Genomic DNA, 15,897 nt, shown 5'->3' with positions numbered 1-15,897 from the left:
CTAAGTAGGAGGGAAAGCAGGAATAGACTCCTCTTTTTACAGAAGAGGAAACAAAGGCTGAGAGAGGGAGACAAACAGACACACAAGCAAATCGAGGGAAGTTGTCCCAACACTGACTCCTGCCCCAGGGCCAGAGCGGTACTTGTTCTGCCACCCCCACCCCCAGCCTCCCCAAACAATTGACCTCCGTGCCCAGGTACACAAATCAAGAAACAAGGGGATGGGTGTGTGCTGGACTGCGTGACACATTTTACTTCCGGTTTAGAAGTTGAGAGATTTTCCCCCTCCAACCAGCGTCATCCAGATGCAGTGGTGAGAGGCGGTCCTCCCGGCTCACTTATTCTGTAAAAGAGTCACAACGGTCCTCCCGGCCCACTTATTCTGTAAAAGAGCCACAACCCTCCCGTCCAAGGTAGTAGGTGTGAGCGGGTGCCCCTTGAGTTCTGTATTATGGAAGGGCCAGGCCTGCCACTCCTGGCTCTATGACCTGGGGCTGAAATTTGTTTTGGCATCTTAATTGTTGACAGCCTGCCAGACAGAGATGGAGCCAACAGGTTAGGTAATAAAACTGAGAGCCCCTCACTTCCTTGTTACCACTGGCTTCGTGTGACTAATGTCGGGTTAAAATGGGCTACAAATCCATTATATTTCTGTGGACCGACTTTAAGTATAATTTCACACACATGCACGCACACACACACTCCTTCACCCCCCTCTGCCCTTTCCCTTCTACCCCTCTGTTTGTATCGAGACACTCACAGAGCACTGAATCATAAGTAAGGTCTTGGATGGCTTAAATTGACTATAGCCACAGGCTGCATTATACCCCCATATTGGAGTGGCTCTTCCTGCACTTCTTTCTAATGTGAAGCAGCGTGGCCATGTGGCAAGAGCAAGGGCTTGGGAGTCAGAGGTTGTGGGTTCTAATTCCGGGTCCACCACTTGTCTGCTATGTGACCTTGGGCAAGTCACATAACTTCTCTGTGCCTCAGTTACGTCTGTAATAATAATAATAATGACATTTATTAAGCGCTTACTATGTGCAAAGCACTGTTCTAAGCGCTGGGGAGGTTAGAAGGTGATCAGGTTGTCCCACGTGGGGCTCACAGTCTTAATCCCCATTTTACAGATGAGGTGACTGAGGCCCAGAGAAGTTAAGTGACTTAACCAAAGTCACACAGCTGACAAGTGGCAGAGCCGGAATTTGAACCCATGACCTCTGACTCCAAAGTCCTTACTCTTTCCACTGAGCCACGCTGCTTCTCTTCAAAATGGGGATTGAGACTGTGAGCCGTTTTGGGACAGGGACTGGACTGTGTCCAACCTGATTACCTTGTATCTACCTCAGCGCTTAGAAGAGTGTCTGGCACATGGCGAGCGCTCAACAAATACCATAATTATTATTATTAATGCGAAAGCCTAAGTGAGAGTTCTGGAGTCAGGGCAGGCTTTGGTTCCTGATTGGTTGGGGGCAGGTCCCCAAGATGGGGGGCAGGCATCTGGGCAGGGCATCCCACCTGGGAGCCTCAAAACCTTCCCTCAGAATTTCAGCTGCAGAATGGGCCCATCCAACACAGCTGGCGGGGGCCTGGGAAGAAGGTTTGTAGGTCTTAGCTTTCCCAAACAGAGCCCCATCTGGGTTCTTGAGACTGGTAATAGTGGGGAGCCTGGGAGAAACCGCAGCAAGGGCCACTATTTCTGAGGTTCCTGGGTTATGGTGACCAGAAATTGGGGAGCCCCGAATGAGAGAGGGTGAGGCCTCAGTGGGACACGGCTGAGTGAAGGGTATAGAGAGGAGGGAGACCTGGGAAAGGAGGGAGAGCAAGGAGAAGAGTCACTTCCATATCTATCTTTATAGTCAGTTGCCTCCCCTACATATAATGGATATTGCCTCCACTAGTTTGGAACGAAGCTCCTTCCTCGAGGGCAGGAATCATGTCTACTTACCGTATCGTACTCCCCCAGGCACTTAGTATAGTGCCGTGCTCAGAGTAAGTGCTCAGAAAATACTGTTGATTGGGAAGAGATAGGGGTGGGGGTGGTGGGGGAACAACAAACTCCCTCCTTCTGTGCTCAACATTGGCCACCCACCCTCTCCTCACCCACCCCCATCTTTCCCATGGCCAGGCCTTGGCCAGCAGTAGGGGGCAGGAGGCAACAGCAATGATGACCACTCCCACTACTTCAATCAATCAATCAATCAATCGTATTTATTGAGCGCTTACTATGTGCAGAGCACTGTACTAAGCGCTTGGGAAGTACAAGTTGGCAACATATAGAGACAGTCCCTACCCAACAGTGGGCTCACATTCTAAAAGGGGGAGACAGAGAACAAAACCAAACATAGTAACAAAATAAAATGAATAGATATGTACAAGTAAAATAGAGTAATAAATATGTACAAACATATATGCAAGTGCTGTGGGGAAGGGAAGGAGGTAAGATGGGATGGAGAGGGGGACGAGGGGGAGAGGAAGGAAGGGGTTCAGTCTGGGAAGGCCTCCTGGAGGAGGTGAGCTCTCAGCAGGGCCTTGAAGGGAGGAAGAGAGCTAGCTTGGCGGATGGGCAGAGGGAGGGCGTTCCAGGCCCAGGGGATGACGTGGACCGGGGGTCGATGGCGGGACAGGCGAGAACGAGGCCCGGTGAGGAGATTAGCGGCGGAGGAGCGGAGGGTGCAGGGTGGGCTGTAGAAGGAGAGAAGGGAGGTGAGGTAGGAGGGGCCGAGGTGATGGACAGCCTTGAAGCCCAGGGTGAGGAGTTTCTGCCTGATGCGCAGATTGATTGGTAGCCGCTGGAGATTTTTGAGGAGGGGAGTAACATGCCCAGAGCGTTGCTGGACAAAGACAATCCGGGCAGCAGCATGAAGTATGGATGGAAGTGGGGAGAGACAGGAGGGTCCCACCACCCCAGCCCAAAGCTGGACTCCAGAAGGTCCATGGGGTGGTGGGGCAGAGCCCCCCAAATGGGACCATCTCATTTACCAAGTGTCTGTAGGGCAGCTGGAAAGTTGGGAAAGGGCTGCAGAAGCTGGGCCTACTGGCCCGGGCTGCCCTTCCGGGTGGTATGTGTGGTGCACTTTCTCCCCCTAGGGGTGGGTGCCGGCCGTGCACCATCCCGCACCTACCTACCAACTTCATTACATTGTGATTTTCATGTGCTTAGCACAGTGCTCTGCACACAGTAACCACTCGATAAATTCCACTGATGGAGCGCACCCAGGAAAGGGTGGAAAATAACATCTGGTTCTCCTAAGGAGCTTTGTTTCTGAGCTGGTTTATCCCTGCCCTTTTTTAAAAAATGGCATTTATTAAGCGCTTACTATGTGCAAAGCACTGCTCTAAGCGCTGGGGGGGGGTACAAGGTGATCGGGTTGCCCCACGTGGGGCTCGCAGTCTTCATCCCCATTTTACAGATGAGGGAATGAGGCACAGAGAAGTTAAGCGACTTGCCCAAAGTCACACAGCTGAGAAGTGGCGGAGCCAGGATTTGAACCCATGACCTCTGACTCCAAAGCCCGGGCTCTTTTCCACCGAGCCACGCTGCTTCCTTTCCGAGGAAGAGCCGCAGAATCCAACCTGCTTAGCGTGTGTGTTCGCCAAAGCTTAGTATAGTGCCTGGCACATTGTAAGTGCTTAACGAATACCGTAAAAAAAGAGAGCTTCGGGGTGACACCACCCCCGGGGATCAGGAGGATGGCCAGGCGTCCTAAGAACAGGGATGAGGCCGAGGGCAGGAGCCGGGCCCGTTCAGGCTGGCACGGGTCCATTGGGCGCCTCAGCTCGATGTTTTCCCACAGTTTTGTCAGCCCCATTAATCCCTGCATGTGATTCCTGGGGTGCTCGCCACAGGGCAGGTGAAGTTGTCCTTCCATTTGAAGGGGTGCCGCTGAGGGTGAACCCCGTCCACTTTGGACGTTGAGCCGTGCTCAGTCAAGACCTCATAGCGATCCAGAGCCCCTCACTTCCTTGTTACCACTGGCTTCTTGTGACTAATGTCGGGTTAAAATGGGCTACAAATCCATTATATTTCTGTCGGCCAACCTAAGTATAATTTCACACACATGCACGCACACACACACTGTGGGCTCACTGTTGGGTAGGGACCGTGAGCCCACTGTTGGGTAGGGACTGTCTCTATATGTTGCCAACTTGTACTTCCCAAGCGCTTAGTACAGTGCTCTGCACACAGTAAGCACTCAATAAATACGATTGATGATGATGATGACCATCTTTATGTGTTGCCAACTTGTACTTCCCAAGTGCTTAGTACAGTGCTCTGCACACAGTAAGCGCTCAATAAATACGATTGATTGATTAATCATCAAACTGGTGATATTTAAGCACTTGGAGACAAACACCATGCTAAGCTCTGGGGTAGATATAATACAGCTGGATCAGACACAGCCTCTGTCTCACAAGGCTCACCATCTGAGGAGGGAGAGTAGGTGTTGAATCCCCGATTTAAAGTCAAGGAAACTGAAGCACAGAGAAGTTGTGACTTACCTTAAGGCCCCACAGCAGGCAAGCGGCGGAGCTAGGATTAGAATCCAAGTCTCCTAATTCTCAGTCCTGTGTTCTTTCCACTAGGCCACTTTGCTTCATCAATCAATCAATCAATCAATTGTATTTATTGAGCACTTACTGCGTGCAGAGCACTGTACTAAGCGCTTGGGAAGTACAAGTTGGCAACAAGTTGGCCCATCCGCCAAGCTAGCTCTCTTCCTCCCTTCAAGGCCCTGCTGAGAGCTCACCTCCTCCAGGAGGCCTTCCCACACTGAGCCCCTTCCTTCCTCTCCCCCTCGCCCCCCTCTCCATCCCCCTCATCTTACCTCCTTCCCTTCCCCACAACACCTGTATATATGTTTGTACATATTTATTACTCTATTTTACTTGTACATATCTATTCTATTTATTTTATTTTGTTAGTATGTTTGGTTTTGTTCTCTGTCTCCCCCTTTTAGACTGTGAGCCCACTGTTGGGTAGGGACTGTCTCTAGATGTTGCCAACTTGTACTTCCCAAGTGCTTAGTACAGTGCTCTGCACACAGTAAGTGCTCAATAAATACGATTAATTGATTGATTGATATAGAGACGGTCCCTACCCAACAGTGGGCTCACAGTCTAGAAGGGGGAGACAGAGAACAAAACCTAACGTATTAACAAAATAAAATAAATAGAATAGATATGTACAAGTAAAATAAATGAATATTCATCCGGTCCCAACCTCTGCAGCAGTTTCAGTCTCTTCTCCCCACGCTGCGTCCTCTACCAGCCTGGCTGGGACTTCGGATAGGAGGTTTCCTTGCTGGAACCCAAAGAGTACAAAGGACTCTGCAACAATTAAAGCGACCTCCATCACGAGCACCATTCATTCATTCATTCAATCATATTTATTGAGCGCTTACTGTGTGCAGAGCACTGTACTAAGCGCTTGGGAAGCACAAATCGGCAACATATAGAGACGGTCCCTACCCAACAGTGGGTTCACAGTCTAGAAGGGGGAGACAGACAACAAAACAAAGCATCTTAACAAAATAAAATAAATAGAATAAACATGTACAAATAAAATAAGTAAATAAAAAGTAATATAAGATAAACAAATAAATAAATAAATAGAGTAATACAAATGGTAAGAGCCCCCTGTGGGACAAAGCCTGCATCCAACCCGATCTCCTTGGGAGCCACCCCGGCGTTCATTCATTCATTCAATCGTATTTATTGAGCGCTTACTGTGTGCAGAGCACTGTACTAAGCGCTTGGGAAGTACAAGTTATATTGCTCTATTGTACTCTCCCAAGTGCTTAGTACAGTGCTCTGCACACAGTAAGCACTCAATAAATATGACCGACTGACTGAACCTCACAGCCCCCCAGCAGCCCTCAGAAGTGTGGGAAACAAGAGAGGGCAGCTTGGGGCAGGCCTCTCTTCCTCAACTTTCCCTTGCACCCCCGAGCTGGCCAAATCTTGTCTGTGTCAGGGATTTGTGACTGCCTTTGGTAGTGACTGGTTGGTTACCAAAAGTTTCCCTGGAGGCCCCACTGACAGACTCTTCTAAATAATAGTAATAAGTATAATAGTAATAATTGTGGTATTTGTTAACCACTTACTATGTGCCAGGCGCTGTACTGAGCGCTGGAGTGGACACAAGCAAACCGGGCTGGACAGAGTCCCTGCCCCACGTGGGGGTCACAGTCTTAATTTCCATTTTACAAATGAGGGAACTGAAGCCCAGAGAAGAAAAGCGACTTGCCCGTGGTCACGCAGCGAGCAAGTAATGGAGCCGAGACTAGAACCCGGCTCAAAAGAAACTTCTTTTGAGGCCAGCCTTCCTTCCAGTCAATCAGTGGTATTTATTGAATGCTTACTGCGTGCAGAGCACTGTACAAAGAGCATGGGATAGAACAATAAAGTCACTCTGCTTTATTAATAGTAATTATTATTGTGAAATTTGTTGAGTGCTTACTATGTGCCAAGCACTGTTCTAAGCACTGGGGTAGATACAAAGTAATAGGTTGTCCCACAGTCTTAATCCCCATTTTACAGATGAGGTAATTGAAGTACAGAGAAGTTAAGTGGCCAAGTTCACACAGCAGACAAGTGGCAGAGCCAGGATTAGAACCCATGTCCCCCGACTCCCAAGCCCGTGGTCTTTCCACTAAGCTTTACCTTCTTGGCTGCCTCCCCACCCCCTTGTTTGCTTGTTCATTCATTCAGTCAGTCATGCTTATAGAGCGCTTACTGTGCGCAGAGCACTGTACTAAACGCTTGGAAAGTATGATTCAGCATTAAAGGGAGACAATCCTTGCCCGCACTGGGTTTACAGTCTTCTCTCCCTCACAACCTCCAGGCTTCGCCCTGGTTTTTCACCCCTCCCTTCCATCTTCTTGAACCCCAACCTGCACAGGGAGAGACACCTGTGGGGGAGGCCGCGATTGGGGGAGGGAAGCAGCTGTGATGGATGGCACCCCTTTTGTGTCCCTGCAGCAAACAGCGGCACAACAAACTCTGGCGGTCCCACTCGGACAGTGACCTGTCTGACCACCACGAGCCCATCGGCAAGTCGGGGATGGAGCTCAACAGGAAAGAGATCACCTCTTCCGCCGACCAGATCACGGAGAGCAAGACCCTGGACAGCCACCCGTCTATCCCTCCCCTCTTCATGGAGCACGTGGTCCAGCCCGACGCCAACCCGAAGGAACTGTGCCCCCAGGACAGGATGATCTGTTTTGAGTTTACATCCAGGGAGTTCCATACTGGACAGATAGAGGACAAACTGAACCTGAATAATCTCAATGGCTGCCCCGCCAGCTGCTTCTCTCTTGACAACTGCCAAGTCCCCGAGGCCATGTTACAACCCCAACGGCCCTTGGAGATGGCCCCAGCCTTTCTGGACCTGACCCTGGAAGACCTGGAGACGGACGCGCTGAAGACCGACAACAGCGTCCATTTGCTGCCCATGGAAGAGCTGACGTCCCGGCTGAAGGACCTTCCCGCGTCCCCCGACCCCAGCTCCCCGAGCCCCCAGCCCTGCCCGCAGGCCGAGGTCTCGGATTTCAGCACAGACAGGATCGACTTCTTCAGTGCCCGGGAGAAGTTTGTGGAGCTCTCCCAGGAGACCCGCTCCCGCTCCCACTCCAGGTCGGACGAGGCCGGCGCGGGGAGGAACGGGCTCTCCCGCCTTTCGGCTTCGGAGGCGGGGCCCCCAGAAGTGGGGGGCGATGGACAGAGGAGCACCTCCTCGAGCAACACTCCGCACACGTCGGAGTCTTCCACAGACGAAGAGCAGCCAAAGGTGAAGTCCCCGGAGCGGGTCCCCGCTGGCCTGCGCGCCCTGGGTCGCGGGAGCGGGAGGAGGGCCGGTCGGGGGGAAGGGGAAGGAGGCGGTTGGGAAGGATCTGCCAGCCAGGAACCTGGGTTTTATTCCGGCATCTGAGCAGTTGATCCACCCGCGAATCTCTTCCCCCTCTCTTACATATCCATCCCTGCACCGTCACCCACCCGCGAATCTCTTCCCCCTCTCTTACATATCCATCCCTGCACCGTCACCGGGCCCTTGAAGGTGATTGACAAGTCATCCCTCCGCGGCAGGGCCCAGCCCAGAAGGGGTCCTCTCATGCCCCAGTTTCTGGCTTTTCCAACTCGCCTCGTTAGGGTCCTGTCTGCTGAAGAAGCGAGCCCAGGGCATTTCCCAGGGAAATATCCCTATCTTTCTCACGATCAGAATGACGCCTCTTAAGAGGCCTTCCAGGCACGGAGCTGGCATTTTGAAATAGCCTCATCTGACATTTGCAGGTTCTGATTATGCATTAGCCTATTCTGTTGCATCCACGGGGAAACTGCCATCAGAGAGATTAACCGAGCAGTAGAACCCGGTTGGGTTTTTTGAAGCCAGCCAAGGTACCTGACCAGGGCTTAGAAAGACCAGTCTACCAATCAGTGGTATTTATTGAGCATTTACTCTATGCAGAGCACTGTACTAATCGCTTGGGAAAGTACAATATAATAGAATTAACAGACCACATACCTGGTCCAGAGGGATCAGCCGGGGACAGCATCCAACCCACCCCTCCAGTGGAATCATCCAATCTGTCGAGGGTATTGATTGAGCACTTCCGATGGGCAGAGCACTGTACTGAGCACTTGGGAGAGAATGATACAGTTGGTAGGCCTGATCCCTGTCCTTAAGAATCTGTACAGTCTAGAGGGGGAGACAGACGTTAAAATAAATGACAGATCATCATCAATCGTATTTATTGAGCGCTTACTGTGTGCAGAGCACTGTACTAAGCGCTTGGGAAGTACAAGTTGATAACATATAGAGACAGTCCCTACCCGACAGATGGGGGAAGCAAGAGAGTTTAAGGGCTTTTTGTGGTATTTGTTAAGTGCTTACCTTATGCCAGACACTGTTCTATGCGCTGGATTAGATGCGGAGTAATCAGGTTGGACACAGTCCCTGTCCCACATGGGCCTCACGGGCTTAATCCCCATTTTACAAGGAATTTAAGTGACTTGCCCAAGGTCACACAGCAGACAGGTGGTGTATATTCCCAGACCTGTGCTTGTTCTCCCAGACCCGTGCTTGTTCCACTAGGCAACAGTTGCTTCTCTTAGGTGGGTTAGGTAGACGCCACCCAGCTGGCAGAGCCAGTGTGGGTCCTGCAGGTGAGAGCCCCATGAGCCCTGAAAATTGGAACAGTGCCCAGCCTAGTACCTGACCAGGTCTCTTTTCTAAGGGCACCAGTAGCGCCCCAACTTCCTTGCCCGCCCTCAGACTCCTTAAGCAGGGGAGATTCCCAGCCCAAGGCTCTCCAGGCTCTCATTCTGCCCAGCTCTGGACCCCGTCGGCCTTGGGACCCACAAACTGACAGCAGCTGTGCAGGGCCCTGCAGGAGAGGCAGCGGCGGCAGTCCCGGGCCGTGGGCAGAAGGGGCCGGGCCAGGAGGATGGAAGCTGGTAGGCTGGGATACCAGCAGGATACCAGCCTGTCCCCTGGTGCCCTCCTAGCTCCACCCAGTCTGGGCTCGTCCTGGGACTCCTCTCACAGTCTGAAGAGGCTCCAGGAGGTCGGGGCGGTCCCGGGACAAAGGGCCTGTAGATGGATCTGGCCCGGCCCATCTTGGATGGTGGAGAGGGGCTCTTTCCGCCTGCCCTGATGGCTGCGGATTGCAGAGGGCTCCGGGCTTGCCTCTGCCCAGTGGACTGCAGAGAGAGAACTGATGAGGACGGGACAGACCAGGTGATTAGCAGCCGGTGGGGCCTTGACCGCTGATACTCTGATCCCTGGCCTGGCAGTTTTCGCGTCGTCTTCAGCTCCAGGCAGCCTCCCCACCCCAGGTCAGGTGTTCCCAGGAGAATCACCCCTGAAGGTCCAGACGGGCACTGAGCGAGAAATGGGCTGCCCAACTCAAGCATTCCAACCATCTCCCTCTTCTCCTCCCTTTAGGAAGTCCCCGAGCCAGTGAGCACCGGCCTCCCACGCTCCCACTCGGAAAACGCCATTTCGGTGAAGGAAATCATAACCGAGCTCGAGTCCATCCACCAAGGCATCGGACAGTGCCAACAGAAGGCAGACGCCCTGCCCAGCCTGTGCCACACGCCAAAGAGGAGCGCCGTCCAGGAGCCGCCCGCCGAGGGGGCCTGCACAGCCGAGAGCAGACCCGCCAACCCGGGGCCGGACCCGGGGAGAAACCCAGGGAGATGGGGCCCGGAAGGCTCCCCGGGTCCGCCACAGCCCGCTCCGGCCCTCGAAGAGGGGGACTCGGGGGAGGAGGAGCCGGAGCCCCGGGGCCCGGCGGGCAACCCAGGGCCAAAATGGTGTCCGGGGTCAGTGAGGCGGGCAACCTTGGAGTTTGAAGAGCGCTTAAGGCAAGAGCAGGAGCACCATGGCGCTTCCCCTATATGTACATTGCCCCCTCGAAAGAATTCAAAGAATGACCCAGCCCCGGCCGAAACAACGCCGAGAGGGAAGAGCGAGGGCCTCGTGCTTGAGCCCCCGCCTGGGCCCCGGGAGCCGGAGATAAGCGGGCTCGATGGAAAAGGCAGTGGGCCGGAGGCTGGGTCGCCCCTCCAGCCTGAGGCACCTGTGCCACCGGAGCCTCAGCCTGCCCCGGTCATGCGGGATTCCCTTCCGCCGGACCCCTGCCCCAAGCAAGAGGGGGCACCCAAAGAGCCCAGGACAGTGATCCCGGGCCCAGGGTCCGAGGCACCAGCCCTCTCCAGCCCCTGTCCCAAGAGGATCGAGATTATTGAGTGTTCCCAAGAGGTCAAGCCTCCCGACCCTCAACGGGCGGGGTCCGGTGGGTGCATGGCAGAGAAGAGCGGGGAGCGAGGGCTGGCCAAAGCCAAGGTGGAGAAGCCCAGCCAGGGGCCTGTCTGTGCCCTGGATGAAAATCGCAACAGCACTCTGTGCCCAGAAGTGGTCCCTCCGCGCCCAGGGGTGCTGTCTCTGCCCCCCGCTGGCCTCCCCCAAGCCTCGTTCACCCTCGGCAGCCCCGAAGAGGAGGTCCCCGGCCCTCCGGCCCCCACTGGGACCGCCGCCCCCTTTGTCAGCCACGCGGCACACTTGCCTTCTGCTAACTGGGATTTCCTGCAGCCCCGGGCCATGGTCCACATCGAAGGCATAACGGAGCAGGACAGCACCACGGACCTCGACGCCGCAGTGCCCAGCACCTGGCAAGCTGGCCCAGACCCGGGCTCGGACGGTGGCGGGGGGCCGCCCAGGAATGGTGAAAATTTAAAATCAGTAGGTCAGCACACCGAGAGTGGACACGAGCGCCCTGAGGGGCGGACCACCTGCTCCCCCACGTCCCCATTCCCCCGTGGTCCACCCTGCCGTGGCGGTGGCGGTGCCAGTCAGAGCCTCAGCCCGAGGCGGGCAGGGGGACGGGCACGGGAAACGGAGGCCCGGCTCCGGCACGCCGGGCTCACTGCTCCGTCGCAGATGAAGCGCTCCGCCTCACTGGCCAAGCTGGGCTGTCTGGATCTCTCCAAGGACGATTTCTGCACGAAGGAGCCTGCCCCTCCTGAGACGGCCTGCCCCTGCCCCTGCCCCGCATTGCCCCGGAGTCCCAGCGGGGCAGATCCGACGGGGCCGGGGTTTGGTTCGGGGCCCAGCCCGGCAGAGCCCCAAGCCCACCCCCAAGATCCAGAGCCCACCAAGTATTTTGTAGAACAGCTGAAAACAACAGAATGCATTGTGCAGAGCAAGCCAATAGAGACACCTCTCGTGCAGTACGCCAAAGACTTTGGTTCAACGCAGCAGAACTGGTTCCCCAGCCCAGGACTCCAGTTGACTCGCTCTGAGGGGGGCTGTCCATCGCCACAGGCCCAGGTGCCAGACTCCCCCCGCCCTGCCCCACCGCTGGCTCTATCAGTCCACCAGCAGTATGGAAGAACTCACCCCCTTAGGAGATTGAAACGGTCTAATGACAAGCGAACAACCCGCCCTTTCTACAATACCATGTGACCCTGAGCCCCCCGGGGTGACTTAAAAAAAAGAAAGTTTGTTCTTAAAAGGGGCAGGTGTAATATGTAAGGAACATGCACTTTATTGGTTCATTTTATATGTTTTGTTTTGTTCTTTTGTCATTTTACTGTTGGCGCATGCAGGGTTTGGGTTTTCTGTGTGGGTGACTCAGACTGCAAAACCTTGGTTTTTTTTCTTTAAACTCAACCTCACAAACCTCATTTTCCAAGAGCACCTTGAACAAAGCCTATTGCTGTTTTTCAATCAGCCGCCACCTGCCTTGTGCCACCTTCCCTCCCCTCCTCCTACCCCAACCCTCCCCACTCCCTTCGCCCCCGGGAAGGCCGGATTGCCTGGCAGATGGGAAAGAGGGGATGGAGGGGCGCCGGGTGGCATGGGGAACACGCAGCCGCCAATCGGGTCTGGAGGGCCCGCCCGGCGAGGTCAGCCCGAAGGGGAACGGAGCGCTCAGACTTGGGCCTTCCGGCTGAATCCACGGGAAAACACCCGGCGACCAGTGGCCAGGATCGCTCTCTCCCAGCTCCAGGGAATGGGATTTCAGCCGGCCACATGCCGGGGTTAGAACAACCGGCACTAAGGCAACGTGAATTTGGAAGCCGGTCCTTCCAAGAGGCTAGCCAAGAGGGCTAGCAGGGAGAGAGGGTCGCGGTGGTCCGGGGATGGGATCGCTAGGCCAGGCTGTGCCTCTTAGCTTTGGCTCCTGGTCCCCCCTACCCTGATGAACCCTTCCTTTGAAAGCAGCAATTGGCCAGTGGGGTGTTCTTTGAAAGTGAATGATTCTGTAGGGTTTAACCCTTCCATTACTTGAATACGGCTTTGGGCCCTCCCAGTTCAATGGCCACGTATCTCCCCCCCCCCCCCTTTTTTCCCCCCATGCTGTGTTTCCTACAATGCTGCCTGTTTTGTCCTTTTTGTTGTTGTTGTTGTTGGTTTTTTAGGACGTTTGAATTGAATTGTTATGTTATGTATGGATTTCCTCTTTTGAATGCAAAGCTTTCCTTTCTGTACTATCACTGTTAACTTGACCTGAGGTGGTTTTTCTCCCCTTTCCTGGAAGGTTCTGTCATTTCCCCAAATTGTATATACAGTATTTATGTAGATAATTTTGTCATTTTCTTACAAGTTGGGTCTTTTTGTTTTGTTTTTTGAGGGAGGGAGGGTGGATTGGAGGGTTTTGGATTTTGGTTTTGTTTTTGTTTTTGTCATTTTTTTTCAAAGGAGCAAAACTGCTGTCTGGAAACTGGAACACACACACAACCAGAATTAGCTCGGTAGTGTTGGTGGGAATCTCCACAGTACAATGATGGTGGATTTGTTTAGAGACACCTCATCACCAGCTTCTGCCAAATTGACCATCCGTCATTTCTTAGAGAGAGGGAGAGAAGGAAAAAAAAGCCGGAACGGGTCAGCTCGGGCCCGGGCACGCTGAGAACCAGTGGTGGACAGGAGCGAGATATTCCAGGAGGCCACACTTGGTTGGTGCCATTAGCCTCACCCCGACCAAGGAGAGGGAAAGAAGGTAATGCCATATTGCCACCTCCCTGGGTCTCAGGGCCTCAGGGTCTCAGCTCCTGCTGAAGGCTGGGAACCAGGGTTAGGGGGCAAGACTCTAAACCAAGCACAAACATGCTGGCTAAGAATCAGGGTTAGGTCCTGGCCCAGCCCAACTGGTTGACTCTGTTCCACAGCCTGGCGCTAACTCACCTGTGCCGACAGCAGCATTCACCCATGCATCCAGCCCCTTTCTTCTTGCAAAAACGGCTCTGGCTCCAAACCTCCCTCGAGCAGAGTCCACCCGGACCTAAGCGGTCTGCAAAATTGCTTCCCGCTTTTTGTTTTGAGCTGGTGAGATCTCCGCAGGTGACAGGTGGGCCCCGGGCACCTCTCCGTGCTTGACTTGGCTCAGGGTTCACCCGCGCCATGCGTTCCGGAGGAAGCGTCCAGAGAAACGGGGAGGTTGGCTGATTCTGCAGCAGAACTTCTGTTCCAGGCGGCATCTGAGGTGACTTTGGGGCCCAAAGTCCCTGCTGATGGGCTCGGGCCGTTGGGCGTGGATGTGCAGCCGTCTGCCTCCCAGAAGGTGTCTCCGTGGTCTAGTAACTTTGTTGTAAGCGCACTGAACGAAATGCATTTCCCGTATGTGTTCCATGAAGGGTTTTGTGATTCATCTCGTGTGGTTCCTGATGTGTAACGTTGTGGCGAAGTTTTCTGAAGTGGCACGTGTTCGTGGAGGGGCGAGCGGGAACCGCGGCTGCCTTTCCCAATTCCATTGGTTGTACGGTTCCAGGTGGACAAACTGTTCTCTTTGAATCTATGCACGGTCTTGTCGGTGAAGACCCTCCCCACCCCCCACCCCCCAACCCTTCCTCTGCACGCGTGCGCATGCAGACGGGGAAGAGGCAGGAGCAGAGTTACTGGGATTTCACTCTCCACCTCGGATGCAGGTGGCAGCCCTGAGCCAAGAGGAAATACCTCTTATGAGGGCACAAGCCCATGACTCCCTACTGTGAAACCACTTGTTAGAGAGAGGGGAGAAGGCAATTCCGTGCTCTGCCATCTCTCCCTCTCTGACCGTTTGACTGTTGGATATTCTTATGTAGTTGCCCGGCCCTGGAGATCTGCATCTCGATGTTTCATGGTTGTGCCCGGGGTCCTTCCTCTCCCTTGCTGAGGGATTTTTATTTTGTTGTCAATCCTGGAAAGAGACCCTCCAGAAGCCCCCATTCCCTCAAAGCTGAGTCTCTGGGAATAAGGTGGAATTTCTCCCTCTTTCCTCCATTCTTGAGTGAAGCGGGACATGAGCTCTTCGCCACTGATGACCTGATTTCCGCAATTTGACATTGCCCTGGGGCTGGAGTCCCAAAGTGGCGCCGTGGACAAAGACCTGCTCTCCTTACTCTGCCCCCGCCCTCCAATCTGCCCTGATTCACTTAATCCACCAAAATCAAATTCAATTTAGAAATCCAGCCCAGGACTCCCAGCCTATTCTGGAGGGAAAGTTTCAGAAACACCAGATTAGTGTGAAATCTGAGCTGGTTCCTCCGTCTCTCCAAAGGCCTCTTTGGTGGTGCAGGTTGGAGGAGAAAGCCAAGTGGTGAGGATTCCCAGATCTTTATCTTGTGAAGGAGGAACAGAGCCACAGGATGCCGTAGTGAAGCTCAGGGCCCGCGGCTGTTACCTCTTGGGCTTCTCAGACCCCACGCCCCCTTTCTTCCCCATTCCGCGCCTCCTCACACCGTTCATGTTGCCTTCATCTCCCACAGGGTCATGTCCTTCCCCTCCCCACCCTTGCTCCCAAAAGAGCTTCCCATGAAGCTCTCGCCCTGCTGCCCGTGTACCTGATGCTTCTCCCCATTAGCATCTCACCCGGGACGGCGGGATGGAGCTGAAGCTCCTTGCGGAATCACTTGTAGAAAGGGATGGTGGGGAGTGAGAGTTTCAGAAATCCACCCTTGCACCCGCTGGGTTTTGGGATCTGAAAGGGGTTTTGAGGGGGGTGTGTGGTTGTCGAAAAAAAAAGAAACCACACAGGAAAAAACACTAAGCAAAAAGGGTTGCTTATTCAAGGGCATTTGTGTGTAGAGCAATTCTGTCTCCTTCGGAGGCTTGCTTGAGGACGCTTTATTGTTTACATTGTGAATACGAAAACCTTTACCCTATTTCAGTGTGTTCTCCCACTCCCAGCCCCCTATTCCAGCTGTACTGTAATTTACACCCATGAGTCCTTGCACAAAAACTATGCCATAGAGCTCAGTCCTCACAGAGGCATCTGGGAAATGTGGAACTGGTTTGCATCCAGCGCCCTGTGGCTCTCAGCAGTTCCCTCAAGCCATCATGATGGGTACAAAATCCCCGCAGAGCCCTTTCTGGTGCTGTCTGTCTTATAGGGATTCCGGGCAGTGTGGTTTA

At 53.9% G+C, this 15,897-nt stretch overlaps 1 protein-coding gene across 3 annotated transcripts in view; it reads left to right on the top strand.

The window, feature by feature from the left end:
• Nucleotides 1-13,130, top strand: part of SSH2 (slingshot protein phosphatase 2) — a 218,674-nt gene extending 205,544 nt beyond the window's left edge. For all 3 annotated transcript variants that reach the window (XM_038759596.1, XM_038759597.1, XM_038759598.1), the window contains 2 exons: nucleotides 6,984-7,791; nucleotides 9,946-13,130. In XM_038759596.1, coding sequence (XP_038615524.1) covers nucleotides 6,984-7,791; nucleotides 9,946-11,967 — 2,830 coding nt within the window. In that variant the 3' untranslated portion in view covers nucleotides 11,968-13,130. The remainder of the gene's footprint in view (nucleotides 1-6,983; nucleotides 7,792-9,945) is intronic.
• The last annotated feature ends 2,767 nt before the right edge of the window (nucleotides 13,131-15,897 follow it).

The sequence above is a fragment of the Tachyglossus aculeatus genome, chromosome 17 (assembly GCF_015852505.1).
Source record: "Tachyglossus aculeatus isolate mTacAcu1 chromosome 17, mTacAcu1.pri, whole genome shotgun sequence".
NCBI lineage: Eukaryota > Metazoa > Chordata > Mammalia > Monotremata > Tachyglossidae > Tachyglossus > Tachyglossus aculeatus.
The sequence above is the reverse complement of the archived record's forward strand: the minus strand, read 5'-3'. Positions and strand labels throughout refer to the sequence as shown.